This window comes from Aedes aegypti, chromosome 3 (genome assembly GCF_002204515.2).
Source record: "Aedes aegypti strain LVP_AGWG chromosome 3, AaegL5.0 Primary Assembly, whole genome shotgun sequence".
Classification (NCBI taxonomy): domain Eukaryota; kingdom Metazoa; phylum Arthropoda; class Insecta; order Diptera; family Culicidae; genus Aedes; species Aedes aegypti.
In genome coordinates, this window is record NC_035109.1 from 80,799,430 (window position 1) to 80,823,629 (window position 24,200).

At 39.9% G+C, this 24,200-nt stretch overlaps 3 protein-coding genes across 6 annotated transcripts in view; 2 read left to right on the top strand and 1 right to left on the bottom strand.

Moving 5' to 3' along the window:
- Window positions 1-3,417: 3,417 nt before the first annotated feature.
- LOC5578009 (coiled-coil domain-containing protein 115) lies at window positions 3,418-4,063 on the bottom strand. Its single transcript, XM_001656697.2, has one exon. It carries the CDS (start codon window positions 3,980-3,982, stop codon window positions 3,512-3,514), a length of 471 nt encoding a protein of 156 aa, XP_001656747.2. The 5' UTR covers window positions 3,983-4,063; the 3' UTR covers window positions 3,418-3,511.
- Window positions 4,064-4,178: 115 nt separating this feature from the next.
- Window positions 4,179-7,788, top strand: LOC5578008 (signal recognition particle subunit SRP72). Of its 2 annotated transcripts, none has more exons than XM_021849165.1 (5): window positions 4,179-4,247; window positions 4,302-4,441; window positions 5,691-5,940; window positions 6,002-7,492; window positions 7,565-7,788. In XM_021849165.1, exons 2-5 carry the CDS (start codon window positions 4,333-4,335, stop codon window positions 7,698-7,700), a joined length of 1,986 nt encoding a protein of 661 aa, XP_021704857.1. In that variant the 5' UTR covers window positions 4,179-4,247; window positions 4,302-4,332; the 3' UTR covers window positions 7,701-7,788. The 2 variants fall into 2 exon arrangements, with proteins under 2 accessions (XP_021704857.1, XP_021704856.1); XM_021849164.1 differs by having other exon boundaries at window positions 4,181-4,243.
- Window positions 7,789-20,471: 12,683 nt separating this feature from the next.
- LOC5578007 (beta-TrCP) overlaps window positions 20,472-24,200 on the top strand; it is a 139,638-nt gene continuing 135,909 nt past the window's right edge. The window contains exon 1 of one of the 3 annotated variants that reach the window (XM_021853791.1): window positions 20,472-20,878. The gene's annotated coding sequence lies outside the window, so the exon portion shown is untranslated. Of the gene's footprint in view, window positions 20,879-20,900; window positions 21,219-24,200 lie in introns of those variants that run through there. The other 2 variants (XM_021853792.1, XM_021853793.1) reach the window with 2 other exon arrangements.

Sequence of the window (24,200 nt, forward strand, 5' to 3'; positions counted from 1 at the left end):
TAAAAAGTCTCTAGTCACTTATATCGTTTTTTCACTGAATTGTTCAAGAAACTACTTTTGTTTGATCACAGAACGCAGAAAGGAATTTAAAATGGAGCATGCTTTAGAAACCTTCTTGATTGTTTGCTAAGGAATTTCAATCCATAATGCCTAAACATATCTTAAACAAAATTAGTTAAGTAGCTATACTCTACAAAGAAATCGAGATCACGGCTGCAAGCATTCACGGCAATATGTATATGGTATATATACAGGATCTATTAAAGAATTTTTCGAATAGCTGATCAGTGTAACCTGAATAAGTTGTTTCGTCAATACTTATTTAATTTTTAATACTTATATAATTTGCGAAATGTTTTGTGTTCTTAAAGGTAATTTGTAAACTTTTAACTCTGATTTCTCAATTCCTTTTTTCTTGAAATATCAACAGGGCTTGCTATGTAGCACAATTTGTATATTTTTAAACGCAATAAGACAAAACTTAATGGTTTTTATGGTAAGGACTACCTTTGTCCTAAATTTGTGTTATGCATCAATGTCAAGACATAGAACCAGAGAAGTAAAAAAAATCTAGTTTGAAATTGTACTGTTGCAGAAAAAAAATATCTTGAAACAAATAAAATATATCACAAAATTGTATGTGACTTATCTTTTTGAAGAGTAGAGGTGAGAGGGATTGTGGTAATGGATTCATAGCTCTATATAATACCTAAAGTTTCAATATATTGAAGCTATAAGAAATACATTCAAATTTGATCTTAAATAAATGATGTCAATAAGCATCATTTGAAAATAGGACGCTCGATTGAGCATCACGCTGGATGTACCCTCCAGTTGGTGCGTTATTCGAATCTGTGTAGACTTTGGTTGGAAGAAGCCGTTTCTGTTTCTCTCTCTTTCTTTCAGCAAAGAACAGAACGAGAGAGTGTGTTCGCGAGTGATACGATCACAAACACAGTCATAGAAAGGTCTGCTGACTATTCGCGTCTACGAAGGTAATTACCACAGTTGACCCTATGCGTGAAGCTCCGATTATTTTACATGGCAAAGCATAGGGAGTCAATTTTCAAATGCTTCTAAAAAATTCAAAACACTTGTTAATTAAATTCTGTCAAGTGTACGGGGTTAGACTATTGATCAACTATAGAATCAGCAGCATATTGAGAAAAAAATATAAAACTCAAAATTATATGCCTATAATGTAGCCCATCAAAAGTATATCAACATATACTGAAAAGATTTTAAATAACTATTGTAGTTAATTTTATATGAGCATTTGAAATTTCGCTTCCTATACCTTGCCGGGTAAAATTTTCGACGCTTCACGCATCGAGCAAACTTTTCCCAGATGGCAGCACCGTACCTTCGTACACTCGAATGCAATGATCACAGAAGAAAAATTGAGTCAGTTAATCGGTCATAGTTGAAAGCAACGGACGTGTTGCGACGGTTTAGCTGAGGATGCTTACCATCCTCAGCAGGTTACGACAGTCTGTAATTTTAGAACTTTATGCATTAAATAAATATTTTTCAAAAAATCATTTTGCGATATAAAATACGTTTATACTAGCTAAGCTTAATACATTAAAATGCATCACAATGAGTAAATAGACCGAATATGGTTTTAGAATGGTATTTAACATATCTAGTAATTTATTTTCTTAGCGTGTATGCATGCTATAGAACGCTTGACTTTTACTGTGCGCCCTGTTTTTAAAATGTCCGTGAGAGAGAGCGAGACAGCACCAACACACGGCGCACAGTAAAAGTCATGAGAACAAAAGAATTTATGGCACGTATAGAGGCTCATGCGCTGCCTGATTGCCAACAAACATGAAACAAACTGTGTACCTGATGACGAAAGAAAAAGAGAGAAAGGGATAGCTTTTTTTTCGAGCTGGGCGGATTGAAAGCTGCGATTGAAAGATCAGTTTTGAAACAGATTATGGGATGTGCGGTTGTGCTTGAGAGTTTAACGGTTCCGAAAAAAATGAATATAAAAAAATGTTTCGAAAATAAAAAGTGATTCTATAGAAAGTATTTATTTTTGTATTGTGTTTTTAGAAATAAAATTATGAATTCCGACACCTTGCTTTTTTAATTTTTATGTTAAAGATATTGATAACTGTTTGGAAGAACCATGCACGCTTAGACAACTTGCAGATGATGCTGTGGTCTTTATGAAGAACCCACGAGCGGAAATCTTGCAAAGACCATTGCAAAATTCCCTTGATAATCTATCCACTTGGGCTAGAAATTTAGGGATAGAGTTTGCACCGCAAAAAAACTCAACTTGTCGTATTTTCTAGAAAGCGGAATCCAGCCCAACTAAAGCTTAAGCTTTTGGGAATATTTCACTGACGCCAGGAGATATTTCACTGACGGGTTACGTATAAAGGGATCCACTGGCTTCGGTGTCTTCAATGAAAATTCTTCTGCCTTCCGAAAACGGATTATGTTGCTGAGCTGGCCATAACACAACTTTTGGATACCCTTGCGGCCCGAGGTAGACAACCCTATGTTTCAGTTAGAGATGTGTTACGCTCCCGCGATCTCGTCTACATGTTGCCGATTTACGATTATCTTCGCTTGTGTTGTATAAAAGTTTAATTCTTTTGTGTTGTCTTCCCCAGTTTTTTTCTCTGTGTTTTGTCCCATTTGTGTTAGATTGATGTTCCTGGCCATCCGGCAATCAAAAACCAGAACAGAACAGAACAGAACAGAACAGAACAGAACAGAACAGAACAGAACAGAACAGAACAGAACAGAACAGAACAGAACAGAACAGAACAGAACAGAACAGAACAGAACAGAACAGAACAGAACAGAACAGAACAGAACAGAACAGAACAGAACAGAACAGAACAGAACAGAACAGAACAGAACAGAACAGAACAGAACAGAACAGAACAGAACAGAACAGAACAGAACAGAACAGAACAGAACAGAACAGAACAGAACAGAACAGAACAGAACAGAACAGAACAGAACAGAACAGAACAGAACAGAACAGAACAGAACAGAACAGAAACAGAACAGAACAGAACAGAACAGAACAGAACAGAAACAGAACAGAACAGAACAGAACAGAACAGAACAGAACAGAACAGAACAGAACAGAACAGAACAGAACAGAACAGAACAGAACAGAACAGAACAGAACAGAACAGAACAGAACAGAACAGAACAGAACAGAACAGAACAGAACAGAACAGAACAGAACAGAACAGAACAGAACAGAACAGAACAGACAGAACAGAACAGAAACAGAACAGAACAGAACAGAACAGAACAGAACAGAACAGAACAGAACAGAACAGAACAGAACAGAACAATATCGAGTAATGGAGAGTTAACTGTATTTCGTTTGACGTTGTATGGACGATCTCAAAAAGCAAAATATGTACACTTATAAAGTTGATTTGAATGGAATATGTATTTGTTTAATTTATCAAACTAAAATATAATTTCGATACATTAATATATCTATCCAACAATCTAATCCTAAGCTCTACAACTCCGCCTTCAGTTTCCTCAGCGTCCCATAGCTGAGGAGAGCGTTCCGCAGCTGAATCTGCACGTTGCCACACTCGACCACATACTCCAGTGCCCGGCCAAACTTGGTCCGGGCACTTTGCAGCGTCGCCGGAATCAAAATCCCAAACCACCTGATTGGATCGATATATCCCGCTTCCTTATCGACCGGATGTTGATCCAGGGACAGCTGGGCATTGCCCAGCTCGTCCCGGTCCTCGGTAAGCGAGTTCAGTGCGCTGAAATCCCGGTAGTCCTCGGTCGGCAACTGGACCGCCGAAACGGATTGCGGTCCCTTGGTGAACCGAGTGTGCGCTAAATCCAGCTGGCCGTCGTTGGTTACGGTTTCGATGGTGGTTTTCAGCTTCACCTCCTGCTCCATCAGCTCCAGCGAGTGGAGCAGCAGTTTGTCCATCAGCTGGCACACTTCGTCGCGAGTTTTCGGCATTTTAACAAAATTTGTGATTCTGATGAAACTTTTATTTTCTCACTGATCACAGAACCAAAACAATCATCATGTGATTTTGACGTTTCTCGTTGCCAATATATATGTGCGTTTGACATTTCGAATTTTTCGAACATCGACTTTTATAGATCTCAAAATTATGGCATATCGACTGAACCCACTGCCAAGTTGTCAGTTTTTGTTCGAGGGAAACTGTCAACATTGAATTTTGTGACACGCGACGCGAGAAAAGTGAAACTGCACGTACGCAAGTGAACAGAATTTCGTGTGATTTTTGGTGAATTTTCCACTAACATTGTAGCGAACCGGTGCGAGTAGTGTCCAGCTTCGCCATGTCCAAGAACGAGGCCCGGGAAACGACCATACGGCAGCTGTACACCGAGTTGAACAAGCAAGGTTCCAATGGGGAGTACGAGAAGGCCCTCAAGTCGGCCAACAAAAGTGAGTATGTCGCGTGACATGGATGAAGCTGCATCAAAGAAGTCTTCAGTTGCATACATGTCGTGTGGGGGGAATCACGTCACATCAGTTGCATGTTGTGTACCGTACCTTGGCGATGGGTTGGTTCCGAAACACCCAATCTCGCATAAAAACATATATTGTTTTAATCTCTTTATTAGTATTATTTCAAACATTACATTCATTTCTTATATCTAGGTGTTCTGTGTTATTGGACAACACTATCATCCTAATTTTGTTAAACAAATTTAAGATTTTATTAACATTTTTTAACAACATATTTCATTTCATTTGCCGTAGCAGTTCAGATTTTTTACAGGTGATTTGATTTAACCTTTTTTTGCCTGAAATTATTAATTATTTTATATGACATTTGTTCCAATATTTCAACATTTGATATTCTATGTAACTCATTGGTACTATACCAGGGAGGAAGCTTCAGAATCATTTTCAAATTTAATTTTGAATCCTCTGCAGAGCTTGCTTTCTGGTATTACAACAGCTAGTCCATATTGGTACAGCATATAACATGGCTGGCCTGAAAATTTGTTTGAATATCAAAAGCTTGTTCTTAAGACAAAGCCAAAGGTTTATGTGGGAATATTATTAGTTGAGTTTTGGAAGCATCAGGAGAAATCTTCCATTTTTGCAAGTATGAAGAAAAAATATCCAAACATTTTTGCAGATGACACGCAGACTTCGTCCTTTGGCGGAGAGGCCTGTTTCATCCGCAAACAAAGATTTTTGACATCCCTGAGGTAACTCAGGTAAGTCGGGTAAGTCAGATGTGAAAATATTGTATATTTTTGGTCCCAAAATGCTGCCTTGAGGAACACCAGCTCTTAGAGGAAGTCTTGGAGTTCTGATAATTAACCTGAAGTGTACTATTTGACAGATAACTTTGGATTTTTCTAACAATGTATGTTAGGAAATTAAGGTTATTTAATTTTACAATCAAGCTTTCATGCTAAACAATGTCGAATGCTTTTTCTATGTCTAAAAGAGCAAGACCAGTAGAATAGCCTTCAGATTTGTTACACGTTAAAGTTGAGTGGTTGAATGTACATGTTGGAATCTGAATTGTTCATTGGCCATCAATTTAACCATTTAATCCAATTGCAAAGTATATAGAACATTTAGTTTTACTATACTTGTCCAGACTTACACTAAGCTGGTTAGCCGTAAATGATAAATCATAAATAAAAAGTATGATCAATACCTTGCCTTTCAGTTCTGGCCCTTGATCAAAGTGAGCAGAAAGCGCTCCAGTGCAAGCTGGTTTGCTTGATCCAGCTGTCCAAGTTCGAGGAGGTGATCAAGTTCCTCGACCGTACGCAACCACCGTACGATTGCACCTTCGAGCGGGCCTACTCGGAGTACCGACTGAATCAACCGGAGGCCGCCCTGAAAACGATCCAGAACAGTGGCATCAAAGTGTTGCCACCGAACCTAAAGGAACTCATGGCACAGATCCTCTATCGGTAGGTCGCGTTGATTTGGCTCGCGGTTTGTACATTTGTAAATTCAACATTTTGGTTTCAGCCTGGAGAAACACGAGGAATGCTATGAGCTGTACAAGGACATCATTAAGAACACCAGTGACGACTATGATGACGAGAGAACCACCAATCTGAGCGCCGTAGTCGCCAATCTTTGCGTGGATGGTTCCAAGAAGGAGCTTCCTGTTCTACGTGAGGACACGTACGAGCTGACGTACAACGCAGCTTGTGCCCTGGCCGGGAAGCAACAGTTCCCAGAGGCAGAGAAGAAGCTTCGTACTAGCGAGAAGCTGTGTCGGGAGTTTCTGGAAGAAGATGGCGCTACCGAGGAAGACATTATGGATGAAATTGCGATCATCAAGGTACAGTTGGCTTACTGTCTACAGATGCAAGGTAAGTCGAAGGAAGCTTCCGCAATCTACACTGATGCGCTGAAGCACAAAACCAACGACCATGCGTTGACGGCGGTGGCCAGTAACAATTTGGTGGTCATCAACAAGGATCAGAACATGTTCGATTCGAAGAAAAAGATGAAGGCCGCTACTTCGGAGCAAGCGGAGCATAAATTGACCTCCAAGCAGAAGAAACTTATCGCATTCAATAATTGTTTGTTGGCCTTCTTCACCAACCAATCGGATTGTCACATGTTGGCCAGTCGTTTGGGTAACTCTTACCCGGACTTGGAATTCCAATCGTTGTTGATTCGTGTCAGTCAGTTGGCACGGGATAAGAAATACAAAGATGCCATCGAACTGTTGGAAAATTATTCCAAAAAGCAACCGAAGCAAGAACTGGAGGTCAAATTCGCCATCGTTCAGCTTCATTTGCTGGCCGGTAACCGAAAGGCTGCCGTTGAAATTCTTGAAAGTCTTGGTGAAGCCAAGTATCGTCCGGGAGTGGTATCTGCCTTAGTTACTCTTTATCTGGGTCTTGATAACAAGAATTCTGCCTCCGCTATTCTGAAGAATGCCGTCGAATGGTACAAGAAGAACAAGTCTACCGCTGGCGGTGACCTTACCGACATGTGGCGTCAAGCTGCTAGCTTCCATCTACGCGGTGGCGAATCCGAAACCGCTGCCAAGAGTTTGGAAGAACTGCTCAAGACCAATCCTTCCGATATGAAGATCCTTGCCCAGCTAGTTATCGCTTATGCTCAGTTCAACCCGAAGAAGGCTCAGGAAGCCAGCAAAAAACTTCCCGCTTTGGAAACTCTGACCACCGCCTCGGAAATCGATGCCCTGGAAGCTACCAACTGGATGATGATCGCCAAGGCAGTCAAAAAGAAGATGCCAGCCTCGGGCAAAACAGACCAATCGCCAGGCACTCCGAGCAGCGAGATCGCTAAACAGAAGAAGAAAACCGTGCGCAAACGTAAGGGCAAGCTTCCGAAGAACTACGATGCCAGCGCAGTTCCGGATCCGGAACGGTGGCTGCCTCGCTACGAACGTTCTGGCTACCGCAAGAAGCGCGATCGCCGCGTGAAGGAAATCATCAAGGGCAGTCAAGGAACGGCCTCCGGACAGGCGGATCAATAGTAAGTTCGCCGCATTTGGTTGGGATATTCGAACGAAATTATTAAATCTTGCTTTTTTGTTTTACTCCACAGTGACATGAGCAAGGCCTACAACCAGACGAAACAGTCACCGGCTACTCCGGCCGCCCATGAGATGCCTGCATCGGGACCTGCTCCTAGGCAGCTGCCGAGAAAGAGCCAGCACAAGAAGAAGAAGGGCAAACATTAAGCCGGTTGGTCAGACCGTTTCCGAAAGCATTTACATGAGTATGCTTTAGAGGTAAGAATAAGCATTGAATATAATGTTGCATCTAGAATATGTCTGTACCGTTTTATGGATGACATTCCTTGATAATCCAGTCTGTTATACTAGTTAGTGCATGCGCACACCCCTGCGCTCGGAAAATAGTTATACTTCAAGTTGTTACGTCAACGATCGGGTTTTGATCGGCCCTCGATCTGCGACCGAGTGGTCGGCGTAAAACAATACATGAAAGATAAATTCAGTTTATTTCTAGACACCTAACTAACAGCTAGTGATTATTCACTGCCTTCATATCACCGTGCATCACCTCGGATCTTAAGGGGCAGGATCCATTATTGATTTCGGAATTTTCAAAAGCAGTTTTTTCGTTAAAAATCAAGGAATTGTACAGGAAAATGTGTTCACTGTATTCTATTCTCCAACCGATCGTTAACGATCAACGCTCCGTCATCGTAATCATCGTCATCATCGAAACTTCAAAAGCAGTTTTTCTGTTCAAAACTAAAAATCATTCGATGGAAATGTGTTCACTGTGTTTCGGTTGGAGAATAGAATACAGTGAACACATTTTCCTGTACATTTTCTTGATTTTGAACGAAAAAACTGCTTTTGAAAATTCCTAAATCAATGACGGATCCTGCCCCCTTAAGTCCTGCTTTTATTCTCAAATCACATCTCTTGAGCTCCAACTTTTCGACGAGTTTGACTGTTAAAAGAACCGATCCAATAATTTAAAATTGTCTAGTTCCTTTCAAGCTTGTAGTATCCAAAGAAAACTCGAACAAATCGTCGTCAGTCTTCATATGGAGCTGCCGTGAACGAACATCCAATAATTCTTTATCTATCTCCCAACGACGTCTCGGAGGAGTTGGCGATAACAATTGATTAACCCTCTAATACCCAAATTTTTATTTTCAATCTAAATATCATTTTTAGTTATCTAAAATCGTTCTAAACACGTTTTGGGCAATGATTTATTTTTATTTGCAAATCTATGGATTTCGGTTTTTGATTTTTATAATTTTTATTTTTGAACATTCCTACCCTTTTTCATTTTTTCTTGAAGCCTCTTCTAGTTACTAATTTTTGGCAATAATAAAAATTCAAATTTTTACGCTAATTTTAAAAATTTTAAATTTTTAATATTTTTCTGGAAATTCTTTAATTTTCCGTGTATTTAACGGAAAAACAGGTTTAAAATTATTTGAATACCACCAAGCTCTTCTTTTGTGATAGGTTGATCGTAGAAAAATATAAAAGGTACGATATTTTATATCACACGTTAAATGAACCCCGGGTATTTGTAGGTTATATAAGAATACAATTTTTCAAACAATTTTCAAAAATACAAAAAAGTTTCAAAAGTCATAAAAAACTTTTCTTATATGCGTGTTATAAGTCAAGGTTTTAGCCAAAAATAAAATCATTTTGATTTCCGAGCTACGAAAAAATACACAAAATTCCAAAGTGTACCCCGTCTAAAGGCGGGGTTGGGTATTAGAGGGTTAACTGTAGACCTACATTAAAATTTCTAAAAACATGAGGACCCCAAGTTTCGACAATATCCTGAACTAGTACAGGGTGTCTACTACCTGGAAATACCTGGAAAACCTGGAATTATCAGGGAATTTTATTCAACCTGGAAAAAACCTGGAATTCTCAGGGAATTTCGATCACAATCAGGGAAATTATTTTGAGGCAGTAATTCATGATAGAATATGTTTACTACAAAGGATTTTTGCGTTATAAGCCAGAGCTATCATTAATTACCAGAAAACTATCTTCATTCGAAAAAAATTCGGCTGCGCCGCTCTCCAAGCACTTTATGAGCTGTTCAGTGAGAATCTATTCGAGTATAAAATTCTGTCAGCTTATCAAAACATGATTGATGTTTTTAATGTATCTAAATTTATTCGGTCAAGGATTAACATATCTAGGGCTGGGTAGCAGGTTTCTTTTTAGATACCATATTTATGCAAGTCTCTAAAAAGTCTCTATTTTTGATAAATGGTGTCTGCAGTATCTATTTTAACCAAAGTAGTCTCTTAAGTCTCTTTTTTTTCGTTATCTTGCTTGCAAATAACTGAGACGCAAAATTTCTTTTCGTATTTCTCGAGAACAGCCTAAGGAAATATCCTAGTGGTTTCTCCAGAGATTTTATCAGGAATTCTTCAAGAAATTCCTTCAGCAGGAGTTCCTCCATAATTTGCTTCAGGAAATCCTTGAATATTTCAACGTTACCACCTCTAGGAATTTTTATCAGACAGTACTTTGAACAAAGACTATCCTAGGACTTCCTCCAGATATTTTTTCACTAACTATCCAACCGAATTCTACTGTCATTAATCTAAGAGATATCCAAAGTTTCTCACAGAATTTCTCCAAAGAAAACTCGACAAGAATTTCAACGCCATTTCATATACGGTTATTCCAAAGAAAAGATCCAAAAGCTCCTCGAGGGGTTATTTGAGTGAATATATTAAGAAAATTTCAAATAATTCCCTCAATTCGACCTGTGTTTCATTGTTAAGTTTCTTTAGAGTATTTTTCTAGAAATTTCTCTAGCATTTCATCCCAAGATTTCTGAAGTTCATCCAAACATGTTTCAATGAATTTCTCAAAAAATCCCCAGGGAATTTTGAAAAGTTCATTCAAGGTTCCACACAATTTAACACCTCAGCATTTTTTTCTATGAAATCCTTCGATTGTAGGAATGATTATTCCTACACAATTTTCTAGTAATTTCGTCCTGTGTTCCAGTAGATCCTGCGCAATATCCTGCGAGATATTATGATTTTTCTTTTATTTTTTTATTATCGTAGCAATAATATTGGAAATCTTCTAAAAGTTTTTCAAGAGTAAGAAAATCCTCTTTGATCAAGGGTGAGCTAAGAAATTACATAAGTAACTGTAACAGAGATACCCGTAAATTTGCTTTAGGAATACGTCACGAATTTTCTCAAAAATTTCTCAGCTTCCTGGGAAATTACATTCAAACTTCCTTGGTGAAAACTCTTGGAAGAATGCTTGAGAAAAAAGTTTTGAAACATTCCTTGAGAAATTGCTTAGAATTAACAGAGGAATTTCCGGAGAAATCCTAGGAGCAATCTCGGAAGAAATTCCTGAAGGTATCCTCAGAGAAATTTGTAGTCAAAATCTTTTAAAAATTCTGAAGAACAATTTTGTATAAAATCCTGAGAAATTCTTGGAGGCATCTAGAGAAGTTTCCGGTTGAATATTACAACATGTTTTAACCGGGAGTCCTGGAGGATGTTCTAGAAAAACTGATTGGAGAATCACCGGATAAAATCATCGAGGACTAAGGGCTTTTTCAAAAAAATATCTGAAATAATATGTGAAGGAGTTTTTGATGAAAGTCTATTTTGAGATATCCAAAACAAAATTTTTGGAAGAATTCCAAATTTTTGGAGAGTGAATATATTAAATATACAGTATCGGACATATAAAATGCACCAAAGCCGTTTTTCCATACGAAATGGTCAACTTCAGAGAGCTATAGCTCCGCCGTTTCTCAACCGATTCTTTTCATTTTTTCTGTGACGAACTACAAATTTCCTCAATTTTCGAAAGCTATTGTAAAAGTTGTGCGAAAACTATTGATTCAAAAGTTACAGATAGGTTGAATTTTGACATAAAAAATGCACCAAGGCGAAAAGTAATGCATCAGACAAACTATGCGTCGTATCCTTTCGGTGTCTTCAGCGCATTTGGTCCTTATCACACAATGAACAAATGCGCTGAAGACACCAAGATGCTACGACGCGTAGTTTTTCTGCTACATCACTTTGTGTCTTGGTGCTTTTTTTATGTCAAAATTCAACCTATCTGTAACTTTTGAATCAATAGTTTTCACGCAACTTTTACAATAGCTTTCGAAAATTGAGGAAATTTGTAGTTCATCACACAAAAAAGGAAAATAATCGGTTGAGAAACGGCGGAGATATAGCTCTCTGAAGTTGACCATTTTGTGTGGGAAAACGGCTTTGGTGCATTTTATATGTCCGATACTGTAGATATCAATCCATCCCTCTCGTAATTTCGTCGTAATACATCAATGAATGTTTGTCCTTCACTGGCATATACCATATGTGCTGGTATGTCGTCGTAATGTCGCGAAAAATTATTTGAAAAAAAAATTTAAAATATTTTCAGATAAATGTCTGGTCTGATTAAACTATTTTGTCCTGGTTCCTGTTAGGTTTCGTTTTTTGATTACTGTTTGATTTCTTTTTGGTTATTTACTTTTTAATCTCTTTTTTCCTGGAAAGAGGTTTCTAAATTTCATACTTTCAAGAAACTCACTCACAATTTTTAAAATTAGGGTAAAAGCACCAGTTTTGGCCAGCCTAAGAGAAAATGTCAATAAAAACTGAATGGGAAGCCGTATTTATACAACAAATATGTCAAATGCAAGCTTTCAATTCATATTATATGTGTAAAATATCAAAACTGAGCCAAAACCATTTTTTCGCTTTGAAAATCCCGTTGGTCAATATAGGCCAACGGAACCAGTTTCGGCCAGAGATTTAACTTTGGTTCCTAAATTGGCCAATTGCATTGATTTCTCATGAGAGTGGCCAAATTAGGAGTGCCCTGGCCAAATTAGGTGTATGGGAGTTAAAATTATAAGGAAAATTAATTGTTTTTCTTATGTTTTGAATCAATTTGGACAAGTAAATGAATGTAGCTCTATCATATGAATGTGATCTACTGCACACAAAAGGTTTCATGCTGATTGGCTATTTAAAACGGTGTATAATCCACTATGGCTACAACTGGCGTATGGCCAAAACCGGTGCTTCTACCCTATTGGAAAATATTTAATTTCAAAAAAAAAAGATTTTTAAAAAGTAAACTGGAATTTGAACAACTTTAAATTCGAAATTTCGTAACAATCATGATTAATTTAGAACTTCGAATGAAATGTGTACATTTGTGTACATAATTTATTCATATTACCACAGTTAAATGTTATTCGGTCGAACGCGATTACCCAGAGGCTTGATAATCCGTGTTTCTATTATCCAAAATAAAAATTGGATCCGGGATCCAAAAGTTTTAGGAATTTTTTGTGTTAATTTAAATAGGTTATCTACTTAAATATGTAGCAGATGATCATTAACACGATCGATTCAATTTGAGATATTTTAAAGAATTTGTTTTTTTTTTTGCAGGTCATAACTGTATGATAACTTGCTAATACATCGGTAAACTTAATATTTATTGTAAAATATTGCCACATATCCAAATAAAGCTAATTTGCGTCCATGAAGCTGTCTTAGTTATCCAAACGACCGATGGAAATGAATGGTACATAATCTGTACTAAAAATACTTTCAAGAAGAAACATACCGATGCACTTGAAAGGACGTTCAGTTCACAGAGCTCTTACATATGGCCGGTACGCTGATCATAAGTACTGTGCAAAAGGATAGGACAAGAATCGGTCAAGGAATGATTCCGCTACCGAAATTACTTGAGTTGTACGCTGCTGAGAAGTAGAGCTGATTTTATAACGTCGGTAACGTCTGCTGTGCAAATCAAATGGAGCTGCCACTTTTTCCGTACGGAAAAATGTGACGCTCAATTATTCCGCAAGTAAAAGTGACATCTCGCTCATACTGAATCAGCTGTCAAAACTTCTTTGGTAAAAAGGAGAAATTTTACTTGAGCGCTTTACGTTTCAGGTGCATACTACGCAATACGAAATAAAAGGCATCATCATTGGCAAACACGATTCCTTTGAATAAAACGTGGCTTTGGTATTGTTATCATCTTCATATTGTAATATTGGATACCCAGACAACCAGAAGTCGCATAACAGTTTACAATCAAAGTCGTTTATTTGTACAAATTGCATCACTCCCGCACTACATGGTGTGCGAAATCGTTTAACCGATAAGTTTCCTCGCATAAAACGCTTTTTTATGAGTTCATATGTACATTTCGTTTCGTTCCGCATACACATACAAAGTTAGTCGGATCAATCCGTAGCAGCTGTCAAATTTATTGAGGAGCAATATCTGCACTGATCCCACTGTGCAACGTGACGCTCAACGCTTACCCCCATCATCAGTGTTGCGCCCATGAGGTGTGAAGTGAAAGAAAGAGAACGATGACAGTTCGAAATGGAATCTTTATTACCGTTGTAGTTTTTGCTAAATAAACACGTTTTAGTTTGCTTTATAAACCGTGGTGCGATTATCATTATTTTCCCGGCCGAATTCCAATTCCCAAGAGGTTATTGGCCCAGAGTTCGCGTGTGTCGGGAAGTATTAATGAGTGTATTCGTAGTCCGTGTGTGATATTTCTAAGAAAATGGAACGGGAATCGGAACTTGTGCGAATTCCGATGTTTGATGGCACAAATTTTCCATCGTGGAAGTTCCGCATGGTGATCGTGTTAGAGGAGCACGATTTGAAAGAATGTGTGGAACAGGAGGTGGAAGAAGTGGAGGCGCTGGCTATCAAAGAAGAAGACAGCGCTGCCATCAAGAAGCAGAAGGAAGAAGAGGCGGTGAAGCGGAGGAAGAAAGACCGCCGGTGCAAGTCGTTCATTATTTCTCGCATTTGTGACAGCCAGTTAGAGTATGTGCAGGATCAGCCAACACCAAAGTCTATGTGGGTGGCTTTGCACAAAGTGTTCGAACGAAAAAGTATCGCGAGTCGGTTGCACTTAAAGAAAAAGTTGCTCACCCTGCGTCACGAAAGTGGAACGAGTTTGCAGGAGCACTTTTTGATTTTCGATCGTATCGTTCGCGAATATAAATCGACGGGTGCGATGATCGACGACATCGATGTAGTGTGTCATCTCTTGCTAACGCTGGGACCAAAGTTCGCGACGGTAGTTACAGCGTTAGAGACGATGCCGGAGGACAATTTGACATTGGAATTTGTCAAATGCCGGCTACTCGATGAAGAGATTAAGTGTCGGGGAAAAGATATTGGTGCAAGTGTCTGCAAACGTGAGCCAGCTGCTTTCGTGGGGAAGCCGACCGGAACGAAGAACAAGTGGAAGTGTTTCGTGTGCCAAAAGGTTGGTCACAAAGCGGCAGAGTGTCCGGAGCGCGAGAAGAAGAAAAGCGACAAGAAGAAAACAAGTGCGAACGTAACGGAAGAAAGCAGTGGTGGAATTTGTTTTGCTGCTGAAAGTGACTGCGGGAAGAAGATCAAGTGGTTAGCAGATTCCGGTGCGTCAGAACACATGACGAATGACAAGAGTGTATTCGAAACGTTAGTGCCATTGGAAGAACCGATCAAGATCGCAGTTGCGTTGAGTGGAAAATCCGCTGTCGCGAAGTTCCGTGGTTCGGTTAAAGTGATCGCTGCGATTGGAAACGAGAACCGCGAGTGCACGTTGGAAAATGTACTGTATGCCCCAGACCTACGGTGCAATCTATTTTCGATCCGTAAGGTGGAAATGGCGGGCATGACGGTAGTTTTCAAGGACGGTGGCGTGAAAGTTTTCAAAGACGGAAAAGTGGTTGCTTGTGGTCAGCGTCGCGGAGTGCAGTATGAAATGGACTTCCGTTCGAAGAAAGAAGGTGTTTCGTCGCTGTACTCGTGTGGGAAGATTCAGAAGTGCAATGAACTATGGCACCGACGTTTCGGACACTTAAGTGAGAAGAACCTTGAGAACATCATGAAGAAAAAGATGGTGAAAGGTTTTGAGAAGAATACGAGTGATGATAACAGTGAAGTGTACTGCGAGTCTTGCATTGAGGCCAAGCAAACTCGGAAGCCGTTTTCCGAAAGCTCGGAGAAGAGATCATCTCGGGTTTTGGAACTGATTCACACCGATGTGTGTGGGCCGGTAACGCCGGTGGCTCACGATGGCAGTCGATATTACGTAAGTTTCATCGATGATTGGAGCAGATTCACCATGGTTTACCGGATGCAATCCAAGAGCCAGGTGCTGGAATGCTTCAAGCTGTATGAGGCAATGGTTTCAGCAAAATTCGAGCGAAAGATCTCGCGCATAAGATGCGACAACGGCGGTGAGTACCGAAATGAACATTTTGAGCGTTTTTGTCGTAAGAAAGGGATTCAGATGGAGTGTACCGTGCCGTATACGCCGGAACAGAATGGCGTTAGCGAAAGGATGAACCGGACGCTGGTGGAAAAGGCACGGGCGATGCTTTTCGGTTCCAACGTCGACAAGAGATTCTGGTGCGAGGCCGTAGAAACGGCCGCTTACTTGGTAAACCGTAGTCCAGCGAGCGCCCTTCAGGATGGGAAGACTCCTTCTGAGCTGTGGGAAGGTCGCAAACCTGATGTGTCCGGATTGCGCGTCTGGGGTAGTCCTTCGTACTGCCATGTACCGAAGGAACATCGTAAAAAGTTGGACAGCAAGGCTTGGAAAGGTATTTTTCTCGGATACCATTGCAATGGCTACCGTATCTGGGATCCAAGGTGGAAAAAGGTGGTAGTACTACGCGATGTGATCTTCGACGAAGCTGGTACTGTAGACGAGCCAAACGAACAAGGGAAGCTACCAGACCTGGTGAGGATCAGACGACCGCCGATCGATGCTGAGTTGGACGGCAGCGAGGTTGAAGATGTGGGAGATCACCAGGATGATATGGATGGAACGTTCGATGAGTTTGAGGACTGTGAAGGAGCAACAGGCGGCTCAGATTCAGCAGGGGCATCTGGTCGAGATACAGCAGAGACATCAGGAAATCATTTCAATTCGGAGAATGAATCAAGAGTTGCTGATTCGAATGGTCACAGTGTTAGGAAGCGTGCACCACCGAAATGGCATGATGATTACGATATGAGTTGTGCTTACGCTCTAAGCGCAATGAATTTTGTTGAAAGCTTCCCGGATACTTTGGACGAAATGAAGAAGCGTGAAGATTGGCCGCAGTGGAAGACTGCAGTCGACGAGGAGATGAAATCTCATCAGAAAAATGGCACGTGGACGTTATGCAAGCTGCCGGAAGGAAAGAGAGCCGTATCCTGCAAGTGGGTTTTTCGTATCAAGCGAGGTGAGGACGGCGGTGTTGACCGCTACAAGGCCAGATTAGTGGCACGTGGTTTCTCCCAAAGATTCGGATACGACTATACAGACACGTATGCTCCGGTAGCCAGATTGGATACAGTTCGAACAGTTCTTGCCGTTGCGAATCAGGAACGTCTCGAAGTCCATCAGATGGACGTTAAAACGGCATTTTTAAATGGGAGACTTCGTGAAGAAATCTACATGACGCTACCAGAGAGTGTAGAAGGACGACCGGACGGTGTTTGCCGACTGAATCGCGCGTTGTATGGCCTGAAGCAGGCATCCAGGGCCTGGAATGAGAGATTCCATGAGTTGGCAACTAAACTTGGATTTCGTCGTAGCGAGAACGATCGTTGTCTGTATATGAGACAAGATGGCGAATCGAAGTTGTTTCTGTTGTTATACGTCGACGATATTCTTATTATTGGTCGGAATCTGATGGACATCGTTAAGGTTAAGAAGCATCTAGCAGCAGAGTTCGAGATGTCTGACCTAGGGCAGGTCGGAAACTTTCTCGGTATGCGCATCGAGAGAGACATACAGAACCGTGTTTTACGGATTACCCAGCGTACCTACCTGGAGAGCCTTCTTCGCAGATTCGGAATGGAAGAATGTAAGCCGGTGGCGACACCGATGGAATGCCGACTGAAATTGAAGAAGGGTGTGGAGACGGAAAGGACAACTCAACCGTACAGGGAGTTGATTGGCTGCCTAGCGTATGTTGCACAAAGTTCCCGACCGGATTTGTGTGCAGCGGTGAACCTGTTAAGCCAATATCAAAGTTGTCCAACCAACGAACATTGGGGCTACGTGAAGCGTATCCTGCGCTATGTGAAGGGAACACTTGACATCGGATTAGAGTTTCGAGGAGGCGAACGTGTGGAAGCTCTCGTGGCATACTCCGACGCGGATTGGGGTAATGATGAGAACGACCGGCGATCTATTTCCGGCAGTGTATTGCGAGTGTTCGGCGGCACAGTGATGTGGTTAACACGGAAGCAACAAACTGTTGCATTGTCGTCCACAGAGGCTGAGTTTGTAGCATTGTGTACGGCAGCATGCGAAGGCATATGGTTGCGTCGATTGTTATCTGACCTGGGCGTAACTGTAGAAGGAGCTGTAACCTACTATGAGGACAATCAGTCCTGCATCAGAGTGGCTGAAGAACCGAAGGACAGTCGACGGCTGAAGCACGTTGATATTAAATATAATTTCATTCGCGAGTTGGTGCAAGATGGACGGATTGCGATTTCCTACATTCCGACGGAGAAGCAGCTGGCAGACATAATGACAAAAGGGCTGCCTGCCGGAGCTTTTGGACGTTTACGTGAAGATCTAGGGTTGCAGAGATTGAGCAGGGGTATTGAGGAGCAATATCTGCACTGATCCCACTGTGCAACGTGACGCTCAACGCTTACCCCCATCATCAGTGTTGCGCCCATGAGGTGTGAAGTGAAAGAAAGAGAACGATGACAGTTCGAAATGGAATCTTTATTACCGTTGTAGTTTTTGCTAAATAAACACGTTTTAGTTTGCTTTATAAACCGTGGTGCGATTATCATTATTTTCCCGGCCGAATTCCAATTCCCAAGAAAATTAACTTTGTTGTTACAAATTAAGTCGCATAAGAGTACAGATTAGTTCGCAATAAAATCTACACACTCGCATTGCATGTTAATTTTTATCATATAAAATATGCACATATATCGCCTCCACTTTTGTACGTATAAGGCCTTTTCGCGACATCTTATACGTGAAACTTTGCGCATATAAGCCTCGCATAATGCAAAAGGTGATTTCGTTATATGTACATTCTGGTTGTGTGGGTATGAAACTGTTCCATTTCAGCATGCTTTGCATAATGTTCAGAAGTGTATAAATAATTATTAAATCGAACACACTTTAAAATTTGTCATTAATTTGTTTTAGATGTATAAAATTGAACCTGGAATTATTTTTATAAAACCTGGAAAAACCTGGAAAAATATCAGGGAATTTCATTTCGCTAAACGAGTAGACACCCTGTAGTAGCACAAGAAAATAAGTCTCCAGTTCTACGAACATCAGGCCCCTCTAATCGGTAAAAGTCAGCAAAATTTATCCTCATTTGAAATTGACCATCAGCCTTTTGTCAACGTTCTTCTTTTTTCTGGCGTTACGTCCCCACTGGGACAGAGCCTGCTTCTCAGCATAGTGTTTTAATGAGCACTTCCACAGTTATTAACTGAGAGCTTACTATGCCAATGACCATTTTTGCATGTGTATATCGTGTGGCAGGTACGAAGATACTATATGCCCAGGGAAGTCGAGAAAATTTCTAACCCGAAGAGATCCTCGACCGGTGGGATTCGAACCCACGACCCTCAGCTTGGTCTTGCTGAATAGCTGCGCGTTTACCTCTACGGCTATCTGGGCCCCGTATGTATCCTACCCAAAAAAAATTAAATGTTTTGTCAGTCCCAAAAAAATCAAAACAAATACACTGAACGCCATGTTGAATCAATGTTGGGTAGCTAATTATTGGCTCATTTCAACCCCCGTATACCAGACTATCATCCCTCGGGTCTATAGCTGATTCGTTTTTAATTTCCAAGGATCTTCATTATTCACAATTTACTTTCTTAATACCGTGCACCCCCGCTAATTTGAACGGTACATCATGCAAACCATCGGGGTTCATTTTTAATTTGAACATCTAGTCACCCTAGAAACGTGTTTCTGGTTACCTCTTTCACTGTTTTGTTTTGATTCTGCGCTCGGTTCCACAGCGTTCCATTTCACTTTTTGCCCATTCACAAATTTTATAACGCTGAAGGGGTGGGTGGGTGTCCTCGTGATGTTACAGCTCATACAAGATTTGTAAACTATTCATTCAAAAGACGTTACCTGGGTGTCGAAAATGGCCATTTTTGGCGTTATGAAATTTGTGAATAAACCCTTTACTCTGTTCCATGAGCTAAATGACGTTTGAAACATTTTTAATCTGAACGATGTGCAAATTAGAGGGGTACAGATTAAAAAGTGTTAAGATTAAATGTGGTCAAACCAACGGGGGTAGGGTGTTTTATGTATTTTGGACAGTGCGTTACGCGTATATTATTTGGCCAGTTCCATTTGATTTTGCCGTAAATGGCCAAATTATATACGCGTAACGCAGGTCTGTCCAAAAAACTTTGATCACCCTAAATTGGCCACTTCCATTTCATTTTGCCTTAAATGGCCAAATTATATACGCGTAACGGTCTGTCCAAAATACTTTGATCACCCTACTCGATATATTTTACATTTCGTTCGAGAAAAATAAAACGCAGACCAAAACAAAATCGACGATGATTCGTCAGGATTTTTCTTTTTTATGTTTACGAAATTCGTTCAATAATCCGTTTCCAACCGTTCCTAACCGTCGAAAAGATTTTCTAACCGTCATCAACAAGCCACGGAAAGATTTATAAAGATGAAAAAACCGTGAGTTTCTAATGAATGAAAGCGTTTAGAAGTTTTTTACAAACTGGCGAGAGGCATTCCCCTTGGCACGAGAAGCAAAATTTAGGTCGATTTGCGGTTCTGTGTTCGTTTTCGAACGAAGCACGCGACGTACTCCCGGATCGATCGATAAAGCAGTTTCATGTATGTCAGTCGTTGACGCGCTCTGGTTGCACTGCACTTGCACTCCGCTTGACGCAAGACGCGCCTAACCAACGCAACAAAAATCGTTCAACTCGATTTTCGCCTCAGTCCGTTGACGTCACTCGTGCTGTGCAGTTCGTTCGTTCGATCTCTCTTTCCTCTCGGTTGATTCGTTTTTCCCTCCGTGGGTGCGTTTTTTTTTTCTGCTTGCGGTCATCGCGACTTCGGTAGTCACGGAAAACGTAAGAACCGTGCTCACAAAAGAAGTGGTGCCTCGCTGGTAGATTTATCGGCGGAAAAGCGACCAAATCGATTTCAGTGCCCTTCTCTGTTCAGTGATGGATTCAAGGAACTAGTGTTTCTTCAACAAACCGTCCATTTTTGTCTCCACCAGAAGAGGACACAAAAGCGGGATGGAGTTCAATTGTATCGATAGACTATCATCGAAGAGATAAAAGTGTTGGTACCTCCTGCCCGTTCCAATCTTTGAGGTAGTTTTGGGTTTTATATTTCAAGGGAATGCAATTTTGCCTAGACATAAGTTTTCGGAAAGTCGTCGATTTCTCCTCTTGACTTCTTGGCCGAGGACGGTCACTACTGGATGGTCTGTGGGAAGGAATCGACGTCGTCGTCGTCGGATTGTGTGTTTGTGCAATCGAGGCCAACAAGCGCACGGACACGATTCTGAGATGATGGTAGTGGTGTAATGATGGTGCACTGGCTGTCAAACATTCTAGCGTAACATGTGAGAGGATCCTGGAAGCAAATAGCGTAATTAAAAAGAAAGCAAAATTTTATTTCTTGTAAATAGACAAAAAATTTTAATTTCAGGTAAGCAATAAAACGATTCTCGGCTTAGAAAAAGAATATATTGTATAACTTGTACTATGTCCTTTGTAAATTTTAGTTAATTTTGAGTATGTTAACTCCCTTGTAGAGGTAAGCGGGGCTTAGCACTATTGTCACGACAAATTTCCTTTACTTTTCTTCTTTATCTTGTTTACGTCCCCACTGGGACAGAGCCCTTCCACAGTTATTAACTGAGAGCTTTCTGTGCCAAAGTTGCCATTTCGCGTTCGTATGACATGTGACATACGTACGATGATACTCTACGCTCAAGGAAGTCAAGGATATTTCCATTACCGAACAGGAATCGAACCTTGGTAGCCGCGGACTCTAACCACTCAGCTAAGGAAGGCCCGAATTTTTCTTTTATTAAATATCAATTGGGTCCTAAAATGTTTAATGAAATTTTGTTTTTATTCAATAACACGAAAGAGCATCTCACTGCAACTACTTTAGCAATTTTTCCCGCTCAAATAACGGTTATGTCATGTTTAAACTTTAATTTAAAAATTGGGTCCATAAATGAACCTTGACACTTAAGATCATGTTTGACGTTCGCTTAGTCGACAAAAACACCACTGGGGTTTTAGTTTTAACACTGGGGTTGTTCCTATCTGACATTTCCGAAGGGACACGGAAAACAAAATGCACCCGAAATTTGAGTTTAAGCCAAGGGGTGTGACAAAATCTAAAACAAATGTTTTTTGGACTCAAATCAACGGAAAACATTAGAAAATTGAGTAAACATGTGTTATTGGCCTAAACTTAAGCGTTTGGCACTAAAATTGGGACAGGGCTTTAGGACCCTATTCTAGTTAGATCAGTACTATCAATTAAAGGTGAAGTTTTAAACGAAAAAAATGTTTACTTTCGTGAAATAATGAAAACAATGCTTGTTGGCTATACTCTGGCTGTACGCTATAACAATTAGGTCTTCTGTTTTTTTTTTGAATTGCATGGTCGGAAATCTCATATTACTCCAAAATACCTGTGTGTTCATCCCCGTTATTCCCTCAACTTCTTGTGGACTGTTCAACAAAGACTTGACCATTTACAACTATTCTCAACAACACCTAAGCCTTAAAAATTTTGACTAGTTCATTATGCCCCAGTGGGATTGTCGCAATAAGTTCATAGTAAATTTGAGTAAAATTAACATAAAAATAAGTGGTATCTTTACGATACACAATCAATTTTACAATAATTGGTAACGTTTTTACTGCGAAATGCTGGAAATTTTATGTGTTGTGTAAAGTAAATTCTCTAAATGTGTTGATGAGCGATGAGAAAATTACAGGTTTTCTTAGATCGATTGAAAGAGCACATATTTCTATGCAGAACACATTTTTATTGAGCTTCAATATTTTATTTTTTACATTATAAATGATTAATTAAGATTTCAAACTGTGGACCCAGATAGCCGTAGCGGTAAACGCGCAGCTATTCAGCAAGACCAAGCTGAGGGTCGTGGGTTCGAATCCCACCGGTCGAGGATCTTTTCCTAAAGGAAATTTTCTCGTACCTGCCACACGATATACACATGCAAAAATGGTCAATTGGCACAGAAAGCTCTCAGTTAATAACTGTGAAGTGCTCATCTATCTGCTCATTCAATCTACATAATTACAGCTCATCCCGAAGCAAAATTTGACGAGGTGTGATTCAAAACCGATTCCCATGCTAACTTCGAACGTGTTTTAAAAACAGTTCCAAGGCACGGACAATCATGAAACTTTGTGTTCTGGCTAAATTTTTAAAGTAGAATCAGAATATGTAAAAAAGACTGGATACCCCTAAACAAGCCAATTATTGAAATGGAAACCAAAACGTTTCAAAAAAAAAATATAAATTATTTACGATTTTAACAAAGTTAGTTTCTTCGATTCTGGCATCGGACAGAATTTTGTTGTTATTGGGGTTTCCAATTTCCCCGAAAAATAATTTCCTGCTCATTTTTAATTTCAAAACTATGGAAACATACAAAATATCCCTAAGGGTATTCCGTCTATTCCGTCTACAGGCAGGGTGATAATTAGAGGGTTAAAAAGTCCCGAATGTGCTACCTATCTAACACTATTTTTTTTTTTCAAATTTCACAAATGTGTTAATTTTATGTCATGCATTTATAAATTATATATGCAAAAAAAAGTTGACAGCATTTCAATAGAATGGCGCCTTCAAAACCTCGAATCGCTGGAATGTGTTCCTATCGTGATTGGGAAACCAAGTTCAAACTCATTCATAGTTTCAAAACGTTCGAAACAAGCTATTTATTTCTACTACCTAAGCAACATAACAATAAAATTTAGTTAGATAATCTGGTAGAAGATTCAATTTTATACACGATAGTATTTTTAGAGGTAATTATGGGCATGAAAGCTTGGTTTTCCAACCTCATTTTCTCATTTTTTGATTTAATTTCCAGCGAAGTCCATGGAGAAAGCAAATCTTTGAAGAATATTTGGTAGAATTCTCGGATATGTTCTTGAAAGAATCTCAGGAAGAACTATTGAACAAATATCGGTAGAATTTCTGAAGAATTCTTCTTATGAAGGAATTTGTTTCCGTGAAGCATTCTTTGAGGAAATCCTGAAGGAATCTCCAAAGAAATATCTGAACGAACCCTTGTACAAAGTCCTGATAAAATTCCTTGGGAAAAACCTGGAAAAATTTCTGCAGAAATCCATGGAAAATTACTGAAGAGACAAGGATTTTTTTCAGGAACTGCTTCAAAGATTTCTCCGAAAATATCTAATACATTCTTCGAGAAGTTTCCTTAAAATATTGCCCAGGAATTCGTTCAGAGTTTCTTCCTACAGTGATTCTCACAGTAATTTCTTCAGGGATACCTCCCACAATTCTTTTAAGGGATCCTCTAGGCAACTCTTCAGACATTTCTCCAAAAATCCTTTCATTGATTGTTCCAGGAATTCCATGGGAGTTTCATCTAGGAATACCATCAGGAAG

Coding starts and splice junctions, on each gene's coding strand:
- LOC5578008 (XM_021849165.1), top strand. CDS start 4,333: ATGTCCAAGAACGAGGCCCGGGAAACGACCATACGGCAGCTGTACACC. Junction 5,941..6,001: donor ATGGCACAGATCCTCTATCG/GTAGGTCGCGTT, acceptor TTTTGGTTTCAG/CCTGGAGAAACACGAGGAAT. Junction 7,493..7,564: donor TCCGGACAGGCGGATCAATA/GTAAGTTCGCCG, acceptor TTTACTCCACAG/TGACATGAGCAAGGCCTACA.
- LOC5578009 (XM_001656697.2), bottom strand. CDS start 3,982: ATGCCGAAAACTCGCGACGAAGTGTGCCAGCTGATGGACAAACTGCTG.